The sequence below is a fragment of the Falco naumanni genome, chromosome 10 (assembly GCF_017639655.2).
Source record: "Falco naumanni isolate bFalNau1 chromosome 10, bFalNau1.pat, whole genome shotgun sequence".
Classification (NCBI taxonomy): Eukaryota; Metazoa; Chordata; class Aves; order Falconiformes; family Falconidae; genus Falco; species Falco naumanni.
This window is the reverse complement of record NC_054063.1, coordinates 19,870,105-19,892,974: the sequence shown is the minus strand read 5'-3', so window position 1 is coordinate 19,892,974 and position 22,870 is coordinate 19,870,105. Positions and strand designations below refer to the sequence as shown.

Here is a 22,870-nt window from a genome sequence, read left to right as displayed (position 1 = left end):
GTTTGGGCACTCGAGGCCCGGAGCCCTCAAGGCCTTCCAGTGGGTGTCAGCACAGCACCCCCCTCCCCTTGCGCAGCCAGGGTGCCGGTAGTGCTGCTTGTGTTTCAGGCAGTTACAATTACCCTCCCACAGTGTCAGGGGAAAGCAAGCACCCGCATAATACATTTCCCGACTTTATTAGATGTTTTCGGTAGTGTTTTCCAACACGGTTTTCAAAACAGGTGGGAGATCCCTCCAAATGCTAACGGAAGCAGCTCCCATGCACAGGGGGTTTTGGTCAGTGTTGGCTCACAGCCTGCCAGCAGCTCTGCTTGCCAAAACATCCACCCGAATATCCAGCATAAGAATTGCACCCTGAAAATGCAAAACTGAAATACCTTGTGAATTTCAACTGTCATTACTAGCTTTAAAAGGGACATATTCCTAATTGGCATCAGGCAGTTGTGGCCTATCCTGCAGAGCCGGGAAAACCACTTGTGGGTGTCAGGAGGTGTGAATATTTTGAAGATTAATACCTTCCTTTTGCTGGTCATATCGGAAAAATATTAGGCACTTGAAGAAAATGTACCACATTGTTCTTGGTGAAAATGAAGCATCACTCAGATTTAGGAAAGTTTGTCATAAGCATTTTATTTTATATCAACTTGGATAGAGAATGATTTCTCTTTTTCAACAGATAAAGGCAAGGAAGTGTTTTGTTTTCCTGTTTGTTTCTGGTAGAGAAAAAAAAAACCCATAAAATTCAAGATTTACCAGATACGCAAATTTTAAAAAGTTAGGTGTTTGTGGGTAATGCCTTGAGCGGAAAAAAGCTATGAAGATGACGCACAAAGCACCCGAGTCACAGCAGGGACGAGGACACTTTTCTCAAAGGGGAAATCTCACACTGAAAATCTTTGGCAGTACTAGAATTTCTTCTGATAAAACAAATGGAAATTGTTACTGAAATAGATTTGGGCTGCATTCTGCAGCCTCCTCCATGATCAGTAAAAGACTATCAACTCAGAAGTCTCAATGAGATTTTTTATAATATCTAAACTACTTCGGTGACATCTGTGGACCTGGACTTCACATAAAGCAGTTTCTGATTCAATAGAAAATGAAAGGTTTTCTTTTTTTTTTATTAACAATACACTCCACTTGATATCTAGCTTTTCAATAGTTGCAGGTTTGGGTTTTAGATTTTTTTTTTTTTTTTTACATGAGTTGTCTTTCTCTGCTGTTAAATATCTGGGGAGATTCACCTCATTATTTCTTTCCTATGTGACCTTGACAAGAAAACAAAATCCATTCACCTTTTAAGAAATGACAGAACAGGTTTACTCGATAAGTTTTGCAGTACAGCTGTGAATATGGCACCAAACACTGGAAGGTCAAAGGGCTTGTACTCCCATCAAGATTGATCTCACATCCTCTCACTAGTAACAGATTTGCTGGTTCTGTGAAAGCACAGATACTTGCACAGCTGAAATACTAAGAAATAATCTCAGCTCTAGGAGAGGTGGGAGGAAAAAAGTGATATTTACAGTTCCAAGGACATTTCAACTTCCCCTTTCCCTAGCAGTACAGTTTTGTTTTCTGCAAGGTTTCAGCTGTTGTAACCAGAACTTTGTGCACTAGATCGCTTGATCCAAACGTCAGGCATGTCTGGTTGGCTGTTTGGTAACACAACCGGACCTTCGCTGCCTAATCCAAATCGATTTTTCCATGAAGAGCTGTTCTGCTGCGATGCTGCTGGAGTGATATCAAACACAGTCTCCCTCAGGTCCAGCCGCAGGGTATCTCTCTTCCTGTTCAAGTAACCTCTCTCTGTTTGACTGTACGAATCAGACAGCTCTAAGACATCAGGACAAGAACTGGCAGATTCAGCAAGCTTTAGGCCTTGCTCAAAATCGCTAATCGACGTCTCACTGGAGATGTTGAGCATGTCAAAAGAGCTGCCAAGAGAACAAAGGCATCTGTGAATTTTGTAGGTGTCAGCAGCAGGAAGATGGCTGTTGTCTGAGGTATAATCTGACTGCTGCTGGGCAGTGTCACTAGAGCACTGTAATTTATTGAGCTGCCCTTCTTCTTTCATGCCAGCCAGCTGGATATGGTCCAGCCCAGACCTATCCCAAGCTTGCAGACCATACTTCCGACATCGACAGTCTTGGCAGAGTCTCTCCCGGTGATTTTCTCCTTCTGAATTGCTGTGCTTGTAAGGAGAGGAAGTTTGCAAAGCAGGACACTGGCACAGGCCAACCTGCTGGTCTCTAAGGGTCTCCTGCAGATTCTGCGTCTCTCTTTCAAGGGAGGGATGCATTCCTATTCTGGGGCACCTGTTGTCTTCAGCTTGCATGTCTTCAGAGAGCACTGATGGCCGGTTGGACAACTTGCTTGTGGAAGTGCTGTTGTCAAAACTGTCACTGAGTTTTCTGGACAAGGGCTGGAGCTCGTATTGCTCGTTTGCAGTGTTGGACTCCTGGACCTTCCGCAACCGGTTTTGCTTCTCACTCCCCCCACAGGAAAAGCTTCCGTTCAGCCCGGAGTCATCAGAATAGTCTTTCATGGTGTGGGCACAAGGCCAAAGGATCTGCCCACAGTTCTTCTCTGGGCCAAAGAAGCAGCACAGGGACTGGAAGAAGAAGCTGGCAAACCCACAGCTGATACACTTGATCATCATGATGAATATCCCCAGCTTCCTATATGCCAGGACCGTGGCAGGCAACATAATGACCCCTGCAGAGAAGAGAGCAGAAGCTGCCATGGCCGTGGCACAGCTCATCTGCTTCAGGGAGAAGGCTACTCGGCTCAGGCGGTCAGAATGGGGGCAAAGATGATAGGAGATGCAGTAGTTGACAGTAAAGTCAACGGAGAGACCTACTGCAGCTGAAATGAAGAGAGACTCCACTGCATTGAGCTGCCACTCCAAGAGGACCAAAAGGCCGATGGTTACCAGGACAGTGCCCGCAATGGCAGTAACAGAGAAAATGCTAAGGAGAACATTCCAGGTAGTGAGCAGCAGCACCACAAAGGAAATGGCTATGGAGAGCCCCATGACCACCATTGTTTCCGTGCTGAGACTGTGCTGGAGGTTGTACAGCTCTAGTTTACTGGTAAACCACCCATTCTGAAGCCCCACAGGGGCAGTTTTCATTTCCTCTGTTACCCAGAGGCTGATTTCCTCATAGAATTGTTTGGCTTTGCTGTAGTTGAAGCTATAGTGATAAACAGTTTGAAACTGCAGCACTAAGGCAGCGAGATTTCCCTCCCCGTCAAACCTGAGGCCCAGATCGTACATTTCTGCCCCTTCCCTGCCCTGTTCCAGGAGCATCATTTTGATGCAGTGTAGGAAGACTTCGCTTCCGTAAGGGAAAGAAAACTGGTTACAGCAAAGGTTGAAGCTGTGATCTCGCTGGGAGCACTGGCGACTGTCCATCCACCTGAGGAACTCCTCCATGAAGCACACTGTAGATTTCTGCTCTGTGTCAGGGTAATAGAAAGTTTTGTTCTTCACTTTTTGGCAGAATTCAAGGAGCCACTTCTGGGCATCAGGGTTTTGGATTGTGAAGGTGACATCTGTCACTAGGGTGCCATTGCTTTTTGGATCTAAATGGTCCCCGTTATCCAGGGGCAGAATGCCCCAGACTATTGTGACAGGCATACGCTGCCCTTCTCCATGCTCCAGCCTCTCAAACATGAACTGGTGGCAGTACTCAGAATCGTACCTTTCGAAGGGGTGGCTCAGTCTGAACACCTGGACAGACGACGTCTCGAGAGTCGGGAGTTTGAGTTTGGGGTTGGAACAGGAGATGTAGGCACCTCCTATTGCTAAGGCAGCAAACCAGCAGATCCAGATGTACCGAAACTTGATGACCCCACAAGGTAGAAGCTTTTCAAATAGCAGCTTGGAGGTTTCAGACAGTGTGTTCTGGAGACTCCTGAGAATGTAATGGAGGGAGAGAGCGACTCTCTTATGACCGGTATTGTTCCAGTAGTCTTCTGGCTTGTAAGTGCAGGTCGTTGCTATGTAGCGCTCATACAGCACAGCCGAAGAAGGAAGCCAAGTCATCATGAACAGCAGATTCACCAGCACGGAGGTGCCCATGTAAATAGCAAAGCAGCGGATGGCTATGATATTGCTAATGTAGCTGGCGTAGAAGGCAGCGCCCATTGTGAAGCAAGATGCCACTGTGAGATATGCAAAATGGTGCATGGTTTGACTCACCCACTGAGAAAGCCCAGCGGAAGGGTTCTGGTTCTTGCTGAGGTTCCAGAGGTCAAAGAAGACAAAGGTGTGGTTGGCACAAATGCTGCTGAGAACGATGACTGCTGTCAGGTTTACAAAAGGGAAATAGGTGAATCTGAAGGCCACCTTGTACAAGAAATAGGAGATCATTAAAGAACTGACAACAGCGAGCAGGATCATTAAGGTAATAAAGACTGAGCGTAAATAAAAAGAAATGCTTAGAAAAATAGCTAATATTGCCAGGACTGGATATTTAGTATCCAGTAAAAGATAGTGCTGGAATAGTTTCTGTTTAAGGCCCAGGTCCATTCCAGTGATAGATGTGTAGTTATCAAACAGATCCCAGGATTCAAGATTGTCTAAGTAGATCCCCATCATAGATGCACCTTTCCTTGTAGGCAAAAATAGCAGGCTGTATTTGAGAGATGGCACTTGGTACTCAATTGTCTGGGGACTAAGAAAGTCTCTGTCAACCAAGAAGTGAAGAAGCTGGTAAATGGCATTGAAGCGGGTACATTTTTCTGGGACTTGGGCACACTGAGAGTGTTTCTGTCTCACAGTCTCAGGACCTATGCAAGATGGAGTGAGGATACCTTTGTGGTAGTCTGGAGCACAGGCACGAAGGAGAGCCAGGGTATGGGAAATATCTCCTTGGGTTATCTCCAAACACGAAGACCTATTGTACAGGACAGCAATGTAGTTCCCCAGAGACCAGCTTGGGCAGCATTCGTTGGTTTCAGTACGTTGGCAGAGGTCTCTAAAATGAACATGTGAGCGTATCTGAAAAACAGATGAGACACCATCATGTCAGACACTCTCTGCATGCTTCACGTTGCAACCCCATAGTGTTCCTCATTCCTTGCCGTAATGCTCCCCTCCAGGTGTACCAGCCATGGCTTGCCGTCCTCTCCATGACAAATGACAAATACTAAAGCTATTAAAACTTGCTAGCCTTTTGCAAAAATTAAACCCTGTCCATTATTTATATTTTATAACCTCTGACTTGAAAAGTTGGATCTTATGGGAATCAGCTAATCCAATTAAGCTTCTCACTTGCAAAACTTGCTGTCACAGTCTCCAAGATGATAGCTCCATTTCAGTAATTAGATTCTGCTGCCCAAAATTCTCAGCAGCTTCTGATGGACACCTTTGGCTTTGGGACCAAGTTCTTGTTCAGTGTCTCTTTGTTTGTGTTTAATGGCAGCTGCTACTTTGCAGCTGGACTTTAGTGACAGGTGGAATCATCCATCTATTGCTAAGTAGATAAAATGCTTTGGAGTCCCCTAGGCTGAAACCTGTTCTGTAGCTTATGTGATTTTTGCCTGGCTTCCTTTCAGCTAGAGATTAAAGATTACAGCAGTCAGAAAAGAGACAGCATGTATATATGTTCTTCCTGACATTACTAACCTTGTCTTGTTCAATTTGACACATGGACTGAATAGCTTGCAAGTTCCATAAGCTCCCAGCAGTTGTGGACATAAAAACCAGCTGGGAATAGCTCTTTTCTGAAACAAAGAAGAAGAAAAAAAAAAAGGGGGGGGGGGGGGGGGAAGTGTGTTAGGTAATACAGATGAATCAGCCAACCTATTTGGAGTAGACTTTCTGTTCGTAGGGGGGAAAAAAGTATATATATACATTACTGTCTATATGACTGATATGGAGGACTCCCTGAAGGGGAGCAGGTCACAAACACAGTAGGTTGTAAGTAGGTTGTATTGAGTGGTAGCATCTGCCTTGTGTGGTCTGACCTCTGCTCCTTGCCCATCTGTCAGCAGCAGGAGAGGCATTTTCAAAATAGGCTCTCCATGCTGTCAGCATGCTTTCGGGGGCTGCTGGCATCTGGTTCTGCACCCCAGGACAAGTGAGGAGGAGCTTGAGCTCAGCCAAAAACTCCCAAGGACCTGTGGGTTTGGTGTTTGACTAGTTTCAGAGGTGGAGTAGAGGCAGGTAAGAGAGTAAAAATATCTGTATGCTGTTCCTCTTTTTTTCTTACTAATGCCTATTTTGGGACAAATTTGGGGTATCTTGGAGTTTTCTGCTTTTCTCTCCAGTTTTTTTCAGAAAGAAGGAACAGAGAGGGAATAGGAACAGAGAAGGAGCGGGGCATATACCATGTTTTCAGAAGATTCTTTTGATATGGATAAATGGTGAAAACATTAGTCCTTTTACTGGTGCTTTTAAAGTATATTTCTAAAGGGCAAAAAAGAAGTATGGCAAAAAATTAAGAAGGAGAAACATCTCCAGAATTTCAGAACAAGCCTTTTCTAGCCAGTCAGTTATGAAGTGCTGGAAGATCACGATCTGAAAGGTGGCATAGCTTTCACAGGTGGCATTTGAAGTGCTGTTTTCTTAGAGCACTTTCAGAGTCTTTCCCTGTGTCCTAAAACACTCTGGCAATTCTCTATGCTGTTGACTTATGAATGTGTAATACTAACTGCCCCATCAGGATTTCGCTCACCTGGGGGACCACAAAAGAAACCATCCGCTCTGTAGATTTGTTCCACCATTCTCCGTGTTCTGGCTTCTTGTTCTCCCTGAGCAGCCTTCTGTCCTCTGTTGATGCCAATATCATCATAGCTGGCAAGAGATCAGGTTATTGGTGTAACTAGAGATCATCTGGCTATGGTTATGTTTGCTGACAAGGCTCTGGTGCCATGCATGACACTGCTGCAGTAGTAAGAGTCATCATGGTCTGGAAAGAGCATTGCTTGGGTGGGAGCTTTTCTATACCAGGTTGACTGTGCCCCTTCGTGGGGATCTTTGTGAGACTAAGTGAGAAGTTGCATCCCCCTGTGCAGACAATGCTGAGTCACCTCTGCTGTCTCTTAAAGGTAAACAGCAAAGTAAATGCATGAACAGTTTAGAGCCTAAATTCCTTGTTTCCAGAATAGGGAGCCCAAGTCTATTGCAGGCAGACAGATTTTAAACTCTCCAGTGCATCAGTTGCCTTTAAGTGTAGCATATATGTTGTAATTCACATAGATATCTTGGAACATTGAATCTGTAACTTTACAGGCAACATCTTCCTCAACCCCTCCCAACCACACTCAAATACCTTTTCTTCTTGGCATAGGGAGAAAGGGAAAAGGTCTTCTTGTAGCCTGTATGGCTCTCTACATTCCTCCACACAACGAGCTTTCTGCCGATGTCAGTATCTCGTGGCTCAAAACCCTGCAGCCAAGAAAAAGGGCTTTGTCATCAGCCTGCATTTTAGTTTAGCTTAGCTTTCCTTAATTCTCCTCCTAGACACAGAAACTATATGGTAATATTACTGCATCTTGTAGAAAAACATACTGAATTTCCCCTGGAAATGCTGCAACCCAGAGTTGACACAAAACCCCAACTTCTCCCTTTCCCTTCTTTGCAGGAATGGCTACAATTCTCTTTCTCTGATCTCCTAAGACTCTTATCCTCTTCAAGTGAAAGAGTCACTTACAGAAATGTGAGTAATTTTCCTCTTCCTGGACAAACTCTATTCTATGCTTATTTTCTCAGGATTCTTCCATTAACGACAGACAGGAAGTCTAATGACTTTAGAAAATGTGGGATCCTGCATGGAAAACAGGAGCCTGTGCATCAGAGCTCAGCATGGGGCAGTCTTTCCATTTCAAAAGCCTTACACACAGGCTGTAGGAGCAAAAGCCAGATCCTCCATCCGATTTCCACCCAACCCAGCTAGTCCCTTCAGGCAACCCCAGCCTTCCAGCAGTGGAAGGGGAGCAGGAGGAGCAATCCCAGTTTGTGTTGGCAGTGTCTCCACACCAGAGTGAGGGCACTAGAGTGAGTCCACAGCATTGCTGAGAGATGGGCTGGTGCCTGCCACTGGCACACACTGTGCTCCTTCTGTGGTGTCAGACACACAGCAAAGACTGCACATCACTGACACATTACGTTTATCCTGAAGGAGTCTAACTTTGGTTGCATGCTGTGAAGATGTGGGTTAAGGACAGCAGATTGCTGATAAACATGGTCATTTTTTATAGTGGCTTTAACATCCTCCTTGATTTACTGTTCTGCCTTGCTGCCTCAATCTGCAGAGAAGGAGGGAATTAAAGGCTCATTTTATGTGGCAGAAAGAATATATCACTGGTTGGCCTGTGGATTTTCCTTATGTTCACATTGATGTATCATCTGTAGGGACTTACCATTAAAGGTTCTGAAAAGTCAGGCAAATTCCCAACAAGCAAGCCAGCTACTGTGCAAACCACAGCCATCACTGAACACAGCACCAGGACGGCGATGGGCCACTCCGCAATCAGTTGAGAATAACTGGAATCAACAGGAGAAGAAAAAAATGCAGCTGTTAAGGTGCTTCTGCTATCAGCACAAAACCTGCTGTTGAACCAACGTAGTGTGAGTAAAAGGAAGTAAAATAATCAGGGCTTTCTGGTTTGAGCATTTATTTATTGAAAAGCTTAGAGGCTCTACTACAGCTATTAATGAACATATTATACCTCCAACTGGATGTTTGCAGGCGATTCTAATTAACTTGGGTAATTACATTTTGCCTCCCTGCATTTTCCTGCTTTTTCAATCAGAAATAATAAAAGCCAGACTCCTGCATCCTAGGGCAAAAATAAGCTTTAAATATTTAACTTAAAAGATTGCATTTGAAAAGAGCTTCTTCCTTCCCCTCCCACCCCCGCCCTGTTCTGCAATGTAAGCCAGTAGCTGCCTAATAGTTTGGCTTGCAGATTTTCAACCTGTGGACCCTGAGAAGTCTTTGGGCTATTCTGAAGAGTCCCCTAAAATAACTAACTCAAGCAAGTCCATTGTCATTGGTCTAAATTCACCCACTATATAGGGGCCTGCTTTACTGTTGGGAGACGTATGGACATCTGCACAGCTAAAAAGGATGGAAACCACTAAGCTGATGTGTAACCAGTGTCAGGATTGCTGGCAGCGTTCACAGAGCACACAAGTGGCTTCTGCATCTGCAGGATGAGTGAATCTCATCCTGATCTCAGTCTCAAAACCAAACGCTGAACCTACAGTAAAAGCATCTGCAAATGCAGCAGACCAGTTATCCCTCAGGGTCTGGAGGACAAGTACAAGCCCATGGGCCAGGGCTATGCCTGGAACACCTATCAGTGCAATAAGGTGGCACACACGTTTTAGTGACATTTCTATACAAACAAAACTCTTCCAGAGAAGCAGCTTACTTTGGCCAAAAGGATTTTTGCTAGTTACTTTTGTTCTTAAGAGCTGGTCTAAAATTTTTCATCTGCGTTCTGGATTTCTTTTGGGATGATCTATTAAAGTTACTGTCCCACAATTTTTTACCAGTGCATGTTTCACTGTGTCAAGGTTTATGTCTTTCTCAAAAATATCTGTTGAGATGTAAGATTTCAGAATGGGTTCCTGCTCTGGTTTGGCAGGTTCTAGGTAGTTCTTCTGTACTCAGATGTATTTCTGAAATATAAGAATTTTTGTTCAAAAATAGTTGACAAATATTTGAGCTTCATGGGAAAGTGAAATATTTATGGACCTTAGAGCAGCTATGCCAGTGCATATCAGCCTCGAGGTAGAATGTTCCTGCTTGCCTGCTCCTTTGCTCCTCTTGCCTAAAATATCACTGGGTGAATAGCAAAGCTATTCCTCATAAATCGTCATGAGCCCTTCAAACAGCTTTTCACATGACTTTTGGTCAGGCCTAGTATTTTTTTCAATTTAAGACCACCTTATCAAGTTTGTTTTCATAGATGAAGTCTTTTCTATGAAAATGAACAAAAATTACCCTTTGTGCATTAGACTGTCTAATTTCTGGAGGCTGTTTTGGGTTATTCCATGTCCAATTACCAGGAGGGGAAAAAAAAGGAAAAAAAAGAATCAGCTGCAGTATCTGATGATGGGAGATACTTAACCAAACCCTCCAGAAAAAATAGTATACAAAAATCAGCTTTTAAACAGAAGTTGAAATCGACCAAATTATTTTAGTTTTATGAAATATATTAAAAATCCTTTGTCTTTTGAAAAGGTGAATTTATTTCATGGATGAGCTATCCTCCTGATTGCTCATCTAGGGGGCCAAGCTGGATTAATCATAAATATATATATCTACACACACATATATATATCTATATATATACACATACACACACATACAGGATTATTAAGTATATTTTACAAAGCTATTGTATGGACTAGAGCCAGGCACCTGCCCCAAGAACAGCTATCAAGACAGCGTTGCTATTCATTAATGCAAGTTAAATTGATCTCACAAACAAATTGAGATTTTTCCAAGCGGATGGGAAGCCCTGAGCGGGGAGTGCTGACCTTGTCTCTGAAGCTGGGCCTGCTGAGGATGTCACCAGCGGTGACACTCTGCATTTCCTAATAGCAGGGTAGGAGAGCAATGATAATAGGGTAGAAGGACAGAAAGCGTTTGATATTAAACATACCTTTTTGGCATCCTGAAAGCTTTGTCATGTCTGCAGACAGAAAAAAAAAAAAAAAGATGCTTTCATTTATGATTTTCCTATGAAGCACAGTGCAGGGCTGTTAGTGAGCAAATTAACCCTTTCCAGGGCTGTAAAACACCAAGACTACATGAATTAGTTTAATGAATAACAGCTTTTACCTCTCCTCTGTTGGCACTTTAACCAAACAGGATGGGAAGGCATGATGTCACTCCTCATTTTTGTCCCTTTATGAAAACCCCGTAGAAAGTAATGGACATTAGCAATGCAATCCCATAGAAACCACACTGCAACTTTTATCTATGAAAATATCTGTTTTAAGTGCTTTCCTACTGAATTTTTAATTTTTTTTTCTTGGCAAATGCATACCTCTCTATTAAATTTCATGAGTTGGACTCGCAGAGCCTGTATAGCCTTTATTTCATGCTTAGCTCAGCAAGGATTTTCCAAAAAGGTGGCTCTCATTTGTTTCCTGGGCCCTTCCAAAGGCAGCATTTGTCCAGTCTAGAGGAGAAGGCCAGCGGAGCTGCTCAAAAACACTGCCAGGGTTTCCTTGACACAGGAACATTTGTCTTTCCTACTTGTAGGGCTCTGAGGAATGAAATAAGCTTTTCCCAGGGGAACCAGGGTGACATTTGTTAATGAATCCCTGAGGGCAAGCTTTCCACTGACATCTTAACAGAAAAGCTGCACCTCAGTGGGTTACCACGTCTGAAGGACCTTTCATTCTGCTTTCCATTTCCACTGAAATGTCCCCTTGAAATATGCCCCAGCCTTGGGCTGTGATGCAGCTTCTAGCAAACTGCTCCCAGTTGTGGCTTCTTCCTCTCTCCACAGCCATGCCAAGCTCAGCGAGTGCTCCCTCCTCCCTTCACACTCCTACGCTCTTGGCTTAAACTGGGAGAAGGTCCTACTGCCCTCCAATATCTGTGTGGGGCAGATGGCTCTGCTCCATCCCGGGCAGCCAGCTGGTGATCTTGTTGCAGGTTATCCTTACCAGCAGGTTGTTATGAATGGAAGAAATAAAAAAAGGAAGGGAGGGGGGGAGAGTTCCCCATGGAAGTCACTGTCAGTGGCACGTGTTTTCCTCATCATGCTAATGCTCTGCAGATTTGAGAGAGAGAGGAGCAAAGAAAAATCTTCACTAGATTATTAAAGAGAGGTCTTTTTCTGGCAGCACGCTGCCCATCCTGTGCTAATTCTCACACAATAGCTTCTCAAGCAGATTTGCTTGGATTAAAACTCCCATTCTAGCATTATTATGTTATCACTTTTCTGTCTGCTAGTGCAGCAGATTCTGCCAGGGATTTGCAATCCAGCTGCATTTCCTACTTAAATAACCTGTTACAGAGAACATAGTTGACAATTTTGTTGATAGCATACAAGCTAAAAAGGATCCAGGCTCCCTTCCTCTGACTGCAATTGTGTCACAGCACTCTCAAAACTAGCCAGCTGCAACAAGGTCTTTTTACCATCTCATACCAACATACTCTTTATGCTAGTCCCTCTGCTGCCTTCTCCTTGTCCCTCCTCACCCAGGGCACCCACACACTGACTTTGCTGTTTCTTCCTCCCCTCTTTTCATCGGCTGCCCAACGTCTTAACTTAACCAGCCACACCTGCACCTTATCTACATCAGCCAACCCGCTGCCCAGAAGCCAGACCACAGTTGTATATTATCAATGCTAATTAACCCAGCTTCATTCTTCTACACTGCAAACACAAGCAAATTAAATCATCTGTTAATGGCTAGAAAATGAGACCATAAAGGGTTTTTATGCTTGACCCTGGTCTGCTGTACAAAGGCAAGGAAGGAATCCTGTGCTATCTTCTATTGGACTTCGGTGGCTACTGCTGTTGTAGTAAAGGGATCATGGTCCTTAATACCAACAGTGGACTCCTAAAGGCATATACAGAGAGGAAGGTTGATGCTGGCTGGAAGGAGAAGAGATTGTAGCTCAGGCTTTTTGGGAAGCCCATCCTGTACACATCCTTACAGTGCTGTCCAAGAAACATCCACCACACAAGCAAGTCACTGGGGTGCTCTGCACACCCATGGAGTTTGCTCAGTTCTGTCACGGACAACACAGAATTGAAACCCTTGTCGCTGCCCAGCCTGGAAAACCAAATAATCATCCCCATTTTTCTAGTTCTCACTGTGCAGCTGTAGCCAATGCTCACCCTCGGCTGCCTCTCTTCCTTTCAGCACAGGCAGCAGCTTTGGTGGGGGTAGAAAAATAAATTAACTCTGCTCTTATCACTGAGAAACTCTGCCAAGATAAAGGATTAGCCAGCTGGATGTCTTGTAGTGCAAAAGGATAAAATGCAAAGATCACAGAAGATGGGCATAATCACAGCTGTGTGATCTGGAAGCCACTGAGTTGCCTTGGCTTTACTCAATGAGTCACCTTGAGAAGCGGATCTTGCTCCCTGGTGTGGCAATGGCAGCTCTCTGAGAGCAGACTGGATCCCTCCGTGCATTTTGGGGCAGCTGCTGCCCAAACCTGAAGAGCAAACCCATGCTTTGTGTGTCCCCACTCCCTCCCACTTCCCGCCACAAAGTTCAGGAGATGCTTTTTGAAAGCCCCTGAGCCGCTCTCCATGTGCCTCTTACCTGACTGTTACAACGTGATGCTGCACCGGCCGTCGCTGCCTGGGGGACCACTGTTTCCAGGGGCTTTCCGAGGCCTCATGGTGGGAAGCTGGCATGGGATCACTGCTGGAAAGGTGGGAACACAACACAGGCCTCTCGCCATGCCCAGGGAGCTGGGGCAGGCCGTAACTGCCTTGGGGCTCGTGCTGGTTGCAGGGGTAATACAGATGCTGCTGCTGTGAGTCCTGGGAGCTCGATGGTACCTGGCCATTGGACTGAGTGGAGACTGGCCCGAGCGTGTGGCTGGAGGAGGGCAAGTGGTCTCCCCCCAGCCTGGGGGAGGCAGGAATGGGGCAGTGATGGACCGGGCAGATTCGTTCCCAGGAAGTGCCACTGTAGCTGGGCTCGGTGTTCCCAATCTCTGGCATAGCGAGACAGGTCTGGCAAGGTCCTGCATTTTGTTTTTCTCTGAGAGAGAAAAGAAAGGTATGGTAAAACAGCAGAGCAGCAGAAAGGCTACACAGGCGGATTGCATCCTGCAGACTAGAGACTCTGAAAGGCCTCCCGCATAACACACAATGTAAAACCTCAGCCACTACTTGCTGTACCAAGAGTCAGTCTCAGGGTTTATGCTTTTTATAAAGACATCTGTAACTCGCTTGGGGATTCCAGCTGATGGATAATCCATCATGTCTTTGTCCATGTTGCTCCAAAATTTTGAAAAATTGGGTGATATCCCCTCAAACAATTCTCCAAGATATTTCACTGTGGAGGGGGAAGAATACACTGGCTGGTGATAATGGCAGGGCCCTAACTCAGGACCCCAGAGTGATTACAGAGATCTGGGGAAAACAAAGGAGGCTGCATATGAAGAAGACACTCAATTATCTGCGCTTCTTGGGAAGATGAATTTGTTGGATTCTTCTGCAGAAGGACTGGCACTGCTCCACATTGGGGCAGTAGGAGAGTGAATCATCCCTGGCACTAAAAAAACTGAGCAGTGAACCTGATGGCTGTGATGGTGTAAAAGGGGCTTCAGCCTCCAACCTAGCACATGGCTTAATGGCTCTCACGTCCTGCAGACTCTCCGCTAGGTCTTCAGAAACATTTTAGACATACATCTCCCAAGGATGACAGCAACAGATATTATTATGTAGGAAGGGGACGTCTCAAGATCTTTTGAACCTTGGCTTTCCTCTGACTGCTCAGTTTACTGGGACAAAACATTTGCAGACTTCAGTTCCCAAGTAATGAGGTCTCTGCAGAATATGCTTTCTTCTCTGCAAGGAATTTAAAAATCCTTTCGTTCCTGTGGTTCTTGATTTATGGAGCCTGAGAGATATTGCTAGCTTGGATAAAGTTTGAGTAATACTTTGAGGGAATTATGAGTCTGTATGACACTAAAAGCTCCTTCACACACAAGAGACTGAGGTCCCACTGATCCAAAAAATGCCTTAGGAATTACTGTCTCAAAAGATGCAGCTGGCCAAGGTGTCAGGGAGTTTCAGCAGCACCCAGAAATCTGGAGCTCAAAAAGAAAAAACGCTATGGAAACACCAGTAGTCTCTGGCCCTTGTTCAGAGCATGTGCCATGGTGTCTACAGCTGGCTGACTTATGTGTATTGCCATAGTGTCTGGCATCAAGGATTAAGTATGATGAATGATTCAGGCCAGCTAGAATCACCAAGTGTCTCGAGTCATCAACGAATTATGAGTGCTGGAGCAAGCCTACAGTGAGATGAACTTTAGCCGGAGGCACCTGATGCGATGTAGAAAAGAAATGAAAGCAAAATGTTTGAGAAGGGAATATTTTTGGAAAATTTGCAGAGTCCTAATTTCTTTTTCAGACAGCCACAGAAAAAGACATAATTTTAGCAATTACAAGTCTCTGGAATTGCACACAAAGTTAAATGGCATGATAATATAAATGACAAAAAGGATCTGAAGAATACTATTAGCCCAGGATTGCTTGAAAATTCATATTTTGTTCAAAAGAAGGACATATTGGCTTTGGCAGCTTGTGCTATGTACTTTCCAACATCAGTTGAGTTTATAAACACTGAGAAACTATATTTCATGATTGTACAAAATGGGCTTATTTCATTAAAATCATTACAACAGACTATTGTTTGTGGTAGTAGTTATACAGGTGCTGGTGTGGAGGCTCATGGCACAGACTCAGCTCTACTTGCAGTGTACCAGTCCAGGGACTAGTAACAAAGCAATCTCAACTGATTAGATACCATCAAATGCTAATTTTAGTTTTTAAGCCAGAAGACAGCTGCAGCATAGTTACAGATATGAATGACATATTCAGGGGTCCTCATTACAATGACACTGACTTCAGAAGCAATAACTGACATTAAAATGCAGATTTTCTGCAGCTCAGGCCATGCAGTGGGAGTGAATTACATGGGGGATTTTATTCAGGGTTATCAAATTTCTTTGCTGAATATTTTTTGGTAATAGCCAAGGAAAGAGTGAAGAAATGGCAAAATGATATTAAAATAGTATGTAAATGCCAGTGTCTGTGTAAGTAAGCATCTCTGCATCCTTGGAAGAGGCTGTGCACCCAAAAAGAGCAATGCCAGATGGAATCTGCAAGACCATTAACGTTTCCTATGACAAGACATATGTAAAGTAGCTGGAAATAAGTCAAGGTCTGCACTGAAGCAGGTGCCAGAAAACCAGCAGACAGATGTGTGCACACCTCTTTGAGGTAGGCTTGAGAAGTCTCCCCAGCAGTTCCAGTGCTTGGTTGCCTCTGCTCTGCAACCCGAAGTATTAGTAAGACTTGAGCTAGTTCAGCGTAGCAAGAGGGAGTGCTGTTGCCAGAGCAGGAGCTCCCAGACAGGTTGTGACAATGATATCCCATTCACCCACAGAATTTGTCAAGAGAAATAATATCAAACATGTTGCATGAAGTCCTTGCTGTCCTGTCACAGATGGATTAGTGGCAGGATTACCCAGCCTTTCAAGTGTGTGATTTGTATTGTAGCTCTATATAAAGGTAGTTTACAACGGGAGGCTACAAATTTGTCATTGGTGTATACGAATGCAATACATGAGATTATAAATCAAACGCCAGCAAAGCTGTTCCTGAGATGTAATCTAAAGTCTTGTCTGGAGTTGTTACAGCCTTATCAGAGCCATCCCTGCACTGGGAGGGGTGCCAGTTCAGCTCTACTGGCGCAGCACAGGGCAGGTACATTGCAGACAGACAAAAAGATTAGAGTCTGTGGTAGTCAACATAAAAAATTATATCTTTAATTAGTCATTGCCCATCTATACTAATTATAGAACCAACCTGACTGGGAGATGCTAACCACCACATCCCCTACAGCTCTGGCGAGCTGCAAGGGCAGAGTTTGTTGGGGAGAGCTGACCTGGAGAGTACCTCCAGCTGCTCAAGCTTGCAGTGTAATTCAGCTCACTCTTCCCAGGTGCCCAGTAACTGAAGTGCAGGTGCATCTTTTGGGGGGTTTGCAGTTTTGTACCAGTAGTCCTGGATCAGGGCATTTTCATCAGAGAGCTGGGGTTGTGGTAGTGCTGTGCTTTGGCAAGGTCTAGACCTTTTCTCACTCCCTTTTTGATGCCTGTAAGTTACTGTTTTCCCTATACCTTGAGCCTGCTGTTTTTCCTAATTTTTGTACAGTTTAAATAGGTGACAGTTTCCTACAATGCATAATAATTCACAGAGACACTGCTGCACTGACAACTTATGCTTTTGGTATTCCCACACCTGTACAATATTGGTGGTGAGGTTTTTTTGTTTGTTGTGTTGGGGTTTTTTTTGTTTGTTTGTTTTTCAAAACAAAATCAAAGTTCTTTTTCCTTTAAACTGCTTAATCTGTGTAGGAAATTTGGACCAGAGGCTCTTCATAACTAAATTAGTCTCATGGCTGTACTGCCACATCTGCCTTATCTGATGGTGAATATGTAATACCGGACAGAACAAAAAGGCTTTCACAAGATACACTTGGAAGGTGGTCAGGGAGATGCAGGAAGCACGCAATGAAAAACTCCTCCTCCAAAAACCCCTCAGCTACAAAACCTGGTGGGAAAGGCAGATGACAAACTCTTGGATATCACAGATTGCCTCCAGTTTTTATGCACATATGTTAATATATTTGATTCTAATACTTCACATGAAAGCTCATTCTTCTTGTTTACCATCTTTGCTGCAAAATACTGTTGGGTTCCGTTCTTCCCCCATGTGTTGTCTCTTAACTCAACCCCTGCCTGCTCAGTGACTTCATATTTTAGAATAACTTCAGCTAGTTCAAATCATTCACTTGTGACTCTTCTTCATTATCTCCATTTTGGACTAAACAATTACAGTCCTGTCAATCACCCTCCAGATACGAGATACCTTATGCTCATCTCTCTCCAACTCCATGATGACGTGACCTTGGTTATCCAAAATCTCCAGGGAAACCTGGAGCTCACAAATAATGATCAGTTTGTATAATCACTGCTGGCAGTTCTGCAGAATTTGAGTCTTCACTTGCTACACGCCCAATTAGCCATAGTGCTGGTGGGCTTAATATTTGATATGCTGAGGTTTGCACCAGAGATGTAGGCTGGTTCTTCTTTCCTGCAGCCATATTGCTATTACTTTTCTGGGCCTGCAGGACCCTGAACTATGCTAGAAAAATGGTTGTGGGGGAGTTGTGTTTACTGTCAGGCAGGAGCAGAAGTTGGGCAGAGCACTGCAACGGACTCTGCTTGCCACACTGGCACTAAAAAAGACTGCTATCAGGGGAAGAGAAACTTTTTTTTTTAGCATTCATTCCCTGTCTGTGCCATGTCAGATATTTGACATCTTTGGGATTAAGTGGGCAGAAATGGTGTCTCAGCCACAGAAAAACCTACAGTGGCAGTCTGGCAGCCTCCATTTTCTCCTTCAAGCTCAGCTGGATGCAACCAAAGAACGGCTGGGAAAAGAGAGAACAAGGAGGTGCAGGGCAAGGGAAAGACTGAAGTTAACTGCTCCTTTTACCCATGGCAATGAGTTGTGTTTCTCACACTATTTGCTTCCCTATCTTTTCCCTTGAGGTGTCCAGACAGTATATGGAACTGCCCATGTCACTTTGAGTGCAGCAGTGCTTTTCCGAGATGAGTACCAGGGCATAGGCAGCCTGCCTCATGTGTGGGGAACCAGCAAAAGGACAGAAGCTTCTTCCCACAAGAGAACTGGCAAGATAAAGTCAAGATTTCTAATGAGACAGCTTTCTGCCATTCCACTTCTGCTGGCATGCAGAGCAGTGGTAGGCATTGCAGAGTCTGTGGCAGGAGCCAAGGACCAAATGCTGTGAGTCCCCTCCACCCTGGCATGGGCTACCTCCCTGCCCCAAGGGATCAGCAGCCTGCTATGAAGCTCAGAGACTGCCCTGCAGAAGGTGTCAGAGGGTTTGCTGGAGCCATGCCACGTTGGCTGCCTGCCCCCAGCTCCTTCCCCCTTGGCATGGCTTTGCCCTGCCGTCACACTGAGCTGAGCTCGGGCAGACCAGGCTTTGCAGGGCAAGGAAATGACAGCGTATGGCCACCTTCTCTTTCCTCAGCCACTACATTTCTTTGGCATGTCTCTGGTCTTACTTCCCTCTGAGCCACGCAGCAGGAGAGCGCTTGCGTCTCTGAGTGAGAAATGGGCCAAAAATACTCAGCATTTTGAAAGAATGGCTTCTCTATTGGTCTGTCTAGCTCCACCCTCATCACCAAGACCATTCCTATAAGCACTTCTCTTTTTTAATAGAAAGATTATCTCACCCTTTGCATGCGAAGGAGAGGATCAGGAAAGCAGCACTTTGCATATGAAAGGTGGGAAACACCTACCAAGTGAATGGAGCTGTCTGATGCCTGAGTCAAACTGCAACTTCTGTTGACAGAGAATTCTCAAGGGGGAATAAAAACAAGCGAGAGAAAGGGCAAGAATCTGTATCTTGACTACAACCAGAGCCATTTTTCCCCAGGAACCTTTGCTCAATTAGGCATTAAGCACCAAGATTTCATTCATTAAAAAGAAGCTAGTTTTATTTTCTTTCCCTTTTTTTCTTACTCTAGCAAGGTTTTGCTTGCATATCAGCTGCCCAAGTTATCCCAAATAAAATAAAAAAAAACCACCTACATAAATTCCTTCTGAATTAAAACTGCATGCTATAGGTCAGCTTCTATCTAGATTAATGGCTTTTTCTTTGAGAGCTATAAATGATTTTTTAAGAATGAGTTTTCATAATGGAATTTAAATAGAGGTTTTCTCTTTGAACATACCACTAGCAAAACAGCAGTGGAGCTCTTGAGAAAAAAGAGCTTCTTTGCTTGTGTTTTTAAGGAGATAAGAGTACCCTTTTCCAGAGATTAGGGAAGGGTTCACTGTGTTTCGCTGTCACTTTGTTATCTAGCTGCCCGGTCTAGCTGACAGGAAGAGACAGGCATCTCCTAAGCAATTCATCTCCTCCTTAGGCTGGGTCAAATTCTCGTACACTGAAAAATTTCTGTGTAGTTGCTATTTGTTTGGGTTTTTTCGGTCTAACAGCAGGCTAGTGTGTCTCCTTGAGAAGACCTACAATCTTTTTGTTAATGAGACTCCTGAGTACGTTAAATCATCATGAAAAATTAATGAGACTGCAAAACTGTGCTTCCCACGTAGTCTGCCAAGAAATTTTTAGTTTTATAATCCTTTCCATTGACTCGTCTGAGCAGCCTTACCTTTACCCCAGGCGGCTCCTGCTGCTGCGGGTACAGGTCTGTGTGATGGGATGCAACTAGACACAAAGGGCTCAAGATCCCCACCCAGCCTTCAGTGCCATAATAGGTCTGGATGCAGTTTGCTCAAGCTACGCTGTAAAATGTGCTGGTTAAAACCATGTTTGCTAAGCCCTTGTTTGAGGGGAAAAAAAAAGGAAAAAAAGAAAAAAAGAAAAAAAAGAAAAAGAAATTAAATTAAAAAGGAAAGGAAAAGAAAACGCCTTTTGTTGTCCCAGTCCAAAAAAGGCCAGAAGGAGGGTAGTGTTTTCAAACATCTGTATTTTTCTCATGATGGATTGAGTGTTGACGATAGAGCCTCAACAGAGGATGGGGACTACAGAGCTAACCCTTTAACGGCTCTACGAAGAGCCTTGCACAAAGGAGCATTTAGGTATCTGTAAGCTCTAGGAGTGTGAGCGCTATCCTCCTGTACTTTATTGCCATAAATTTTAGTTCCTGAGTGAGCAGCATGAGTGAAATTCAAAATACAACTGTTTCAGATGTCTTAACTCATCTCTATAATGTAACTCTTACAGGCTGCAGCACTCATTTCAAAAGACCTGTTTGAATGAGCAACGATTACTCAAGCAAGCAAAGCTAACAGGGCTTCAGTGCCAGCCTCGTCGAATGCCCAAGATATAAACCAGTGCTGGATTGTTTGACAGTCACTCAGCAAGCACCGAGACCCAAAAGCACACCGGCCTCTGGATGAGATCTTCAGAGCTATCTAAAGAGAAGTGGCTGCCCCGCTGGCTCCTGCAGGCAGGTGGGGATATCTCAGCACGACTATCCTGTACCAGGCAGAAGTGAATGAAACTCTCTGGCTTTCAGAAGGAATTTGTGTGCTGTTGACCTCGGGGTGTGCTCTGGTCAAACAGAATCTGAAGAGCTCAGAAGATCGGTTGCCTCCGGTCTAACACATGGCAGTGTGCTTGCAAATTCGGGGGTGGCTCCTTGCCTGCGATTATGGGCTTGTTGATTATGGGCTTGTTGACGTTTCCAGAAAATGACAGTGATTGTGGCTGCCAGCCTGGTTTAAGACAGCAGGTAAGGGAGCATATGGCACAGGGGGGAGAGGATGAGGGCTGCAGGGTTTTATAGAAGAGATCTTTGGAGTGAAAACGGTGCTTGCCCACAGCCTAGTGCAATGAGTACTCTGTCTGAAACATGCTGAGCTTCACCAACAATAGCTCCTCACCCGCTGCTGCAGCAGGGAGAGCTCACCATGTTGCAGGATAAAACCTGCGAGGCAGGCCGAGCCAGGCAGCGGGACCCGGGCAGGGATGGCTCCGCGGGGTATGCCTGGCCCCGGCCGGGCAGCACCCACCGCTCAACGCCGCAGGCGAGGGCCGGGCGGTTCGGCCCGCAGCCAGGGGCTTTGCCGGCGCTCTGGGGGGTGGGAGGGCGGCACTCACCGCGGTGGGGCTGGGGGCCGTGCCCAGCTCCGCAGTCCCGGCCCCAGGAAACCCCCCAGGGGCACCGGCAACCTCCGCACCCGCAGAGCCGGGGGAGGTGGCACGGCGGGACCTCCCGCCCGCCGGGGCACCGGCTCCGCAGCGCCGGCTCGGCCCCACCGCCCCAGGCACAGCCCCGTCCCCCCATCCGCCCCGCCGCCCCGGGCACGACGGCCCCGCCGCCGGCCCCGCCGCCCCGTGCCCCGCGCTCCTACCTGGGCTCGGCGGGGCCGCGGCCACGGCGCGTCCCCTCGGGCCGCTGCTCCCGGCGCGGCGGGCCCGGCGCGGCCTCCATGGCCGGCGGCGGGCGCTGTCCGCAGCCCGCGGTGCTGAACGCTCCCGGCGCGGCGGCGGCAGCGCCCCGGCGCGGCTCTGCGCGGCGCTTGCGCGACCGCGGGGGCGGGGCGGGCCCGGCGCGGCCGGCCCATAGCCGCGGGGCCGCCTGCCCGGGGAGCGCGGCGGGGGGCGGGGGGCAGCGAGGCCGAGCCGCCCGGCTCCTCCCGCCGCCCCCGCCGCTGGCCCGGCTCCCCGGGGACCCCGAGCGCCCCGCGGGAGCCGGGGCTGCTGCGAGCCGGGAGATGGGCCCAACTGCCTCGCCTGGCCCCCAAGCCCCCAGCCCAGCCCGGCCCGGCCCAGCCCCGCGCCGCGCAGGGCTCCCGAGGAAAGGTGCCTTGCGGGGGTGCAGCGCGGGGGGCTGCAGGCTCAGACAGTGCACACACGCTTGAGTGGCGAGTCACTCATCCCAACAGCTGTGCTCCTGCTTTGGCGCAAGGTGGGAAAGTGCCCAGAAGCACTCCTGGACCTGCGTGGCATGTGCAGGGCAGCATTCTGGAGTATGTGGGTTGACCCTCTGGATTTCAGCGCCATTAAATAAGTAAACAATTTGTTGGAATAGATGATAGTATTGAAACAACTGAGTTGAAAGCACGGAGAACACAAGGAGGTCAGACAAGTTCCCCTCCTTGCAGGATCCTGCTGTCATTGTCTGTTGGTAGCATGAAATTGCACTGAGCTGTATTGTAGCCACACATGTCCCCTTGTGCCGGGGGAAGAGCTTCCCATGGAACTTGTGGAAGGTGGCTGCTCCTTCCACAACCGCTCCCATGCCAATGACCATGACATTACTTGTGCTAGGAAGGGCCTGGGCCTTTCTCATGACCGTGTGTATGGCCGTGGGAGTGGCAGCGACCTTCTTCCTTCTGATCTTCCTGTGGGTGGCCATGGTGACGGCTACGACCTTCTCCTTTGTCATGGCCATGCCTGTGACCCTCACTGTGGCCGTGACCTTCTTTCTCACGAGGGTGGCATCCTTTTTGTTTCACATGCTACAGAAAAGCTGAAGCAAAAAGGGAGAGTATTAGACCAGAGAGTATCCTATAACTCCCACTAATCCTCTAGCTGCTTAGAATAAGCCCTTCCTGCCTTAAGT

The 22,870-nt window shown here is 46.3% G+C and overlaps 1 protein-coding gene across 1 annotated transcript; it reads right to left on the bottom strand.

Moving 5' to 3' along the window:
• Window positions 1-681: 681 nt before the first annotated feature.
• On the bottom strand, window positions 682-21,770 carry DISP2 (dispatched RND transporter family member 2). The gene is made up of 8 exons (XM_040609411.1): window positions 21,657-21,770; window positions 13,262-13,708; window positions 10,630-10,659; window positions 8,374-8,497; window positions 7,284-7,399; window positions 6,687-6,805; window positions 5,636-5,733; window positions 682-5,008 (listed from the first exon to the last, which is right to left on the bottom strand). The coding sequence occupies exons 1-8, from the start codon at window positions 21,734-21,736 to the stop codon at window positions 1,589-1,591; spliced, it is 4,434 nt and encodes a 1,477-aa protein (XP_040465345.1). The 5' UTR covers window positions 21,737-21,770; the 3' UTR covers window positions 682-1,588.
• Between the last annotated feature and the right edge of the window lie 1,100 nt (window positions 21,771-22,870).

Excerpts from the sequence above, each read along its gene's own strand:
- DISP2 (XM_040609411.1), bottom strand. The coding sequence starts at position 21,736 with ATGGAGGCCGCGCCGGGCCCGCCGCGCCGGGAGCAGCGGCCCGAGGGG. Across the intron at positions 13,709-21,656 it reads CGCGGCCCCGCCGAGCCCAG|AGAAAAACAAAATGCAGGAC; the intron begins GTAGGAGCGCGG and ends TTTCTCTCTCAG. Across the intron at positions 8,498-10,629 it reads GCTTTCAGGATGCCAAAAAG|TTATTCTCAACTGATTGCGG; the intron begins GTATGTTTAATA and ends TGTTGATTCCAG.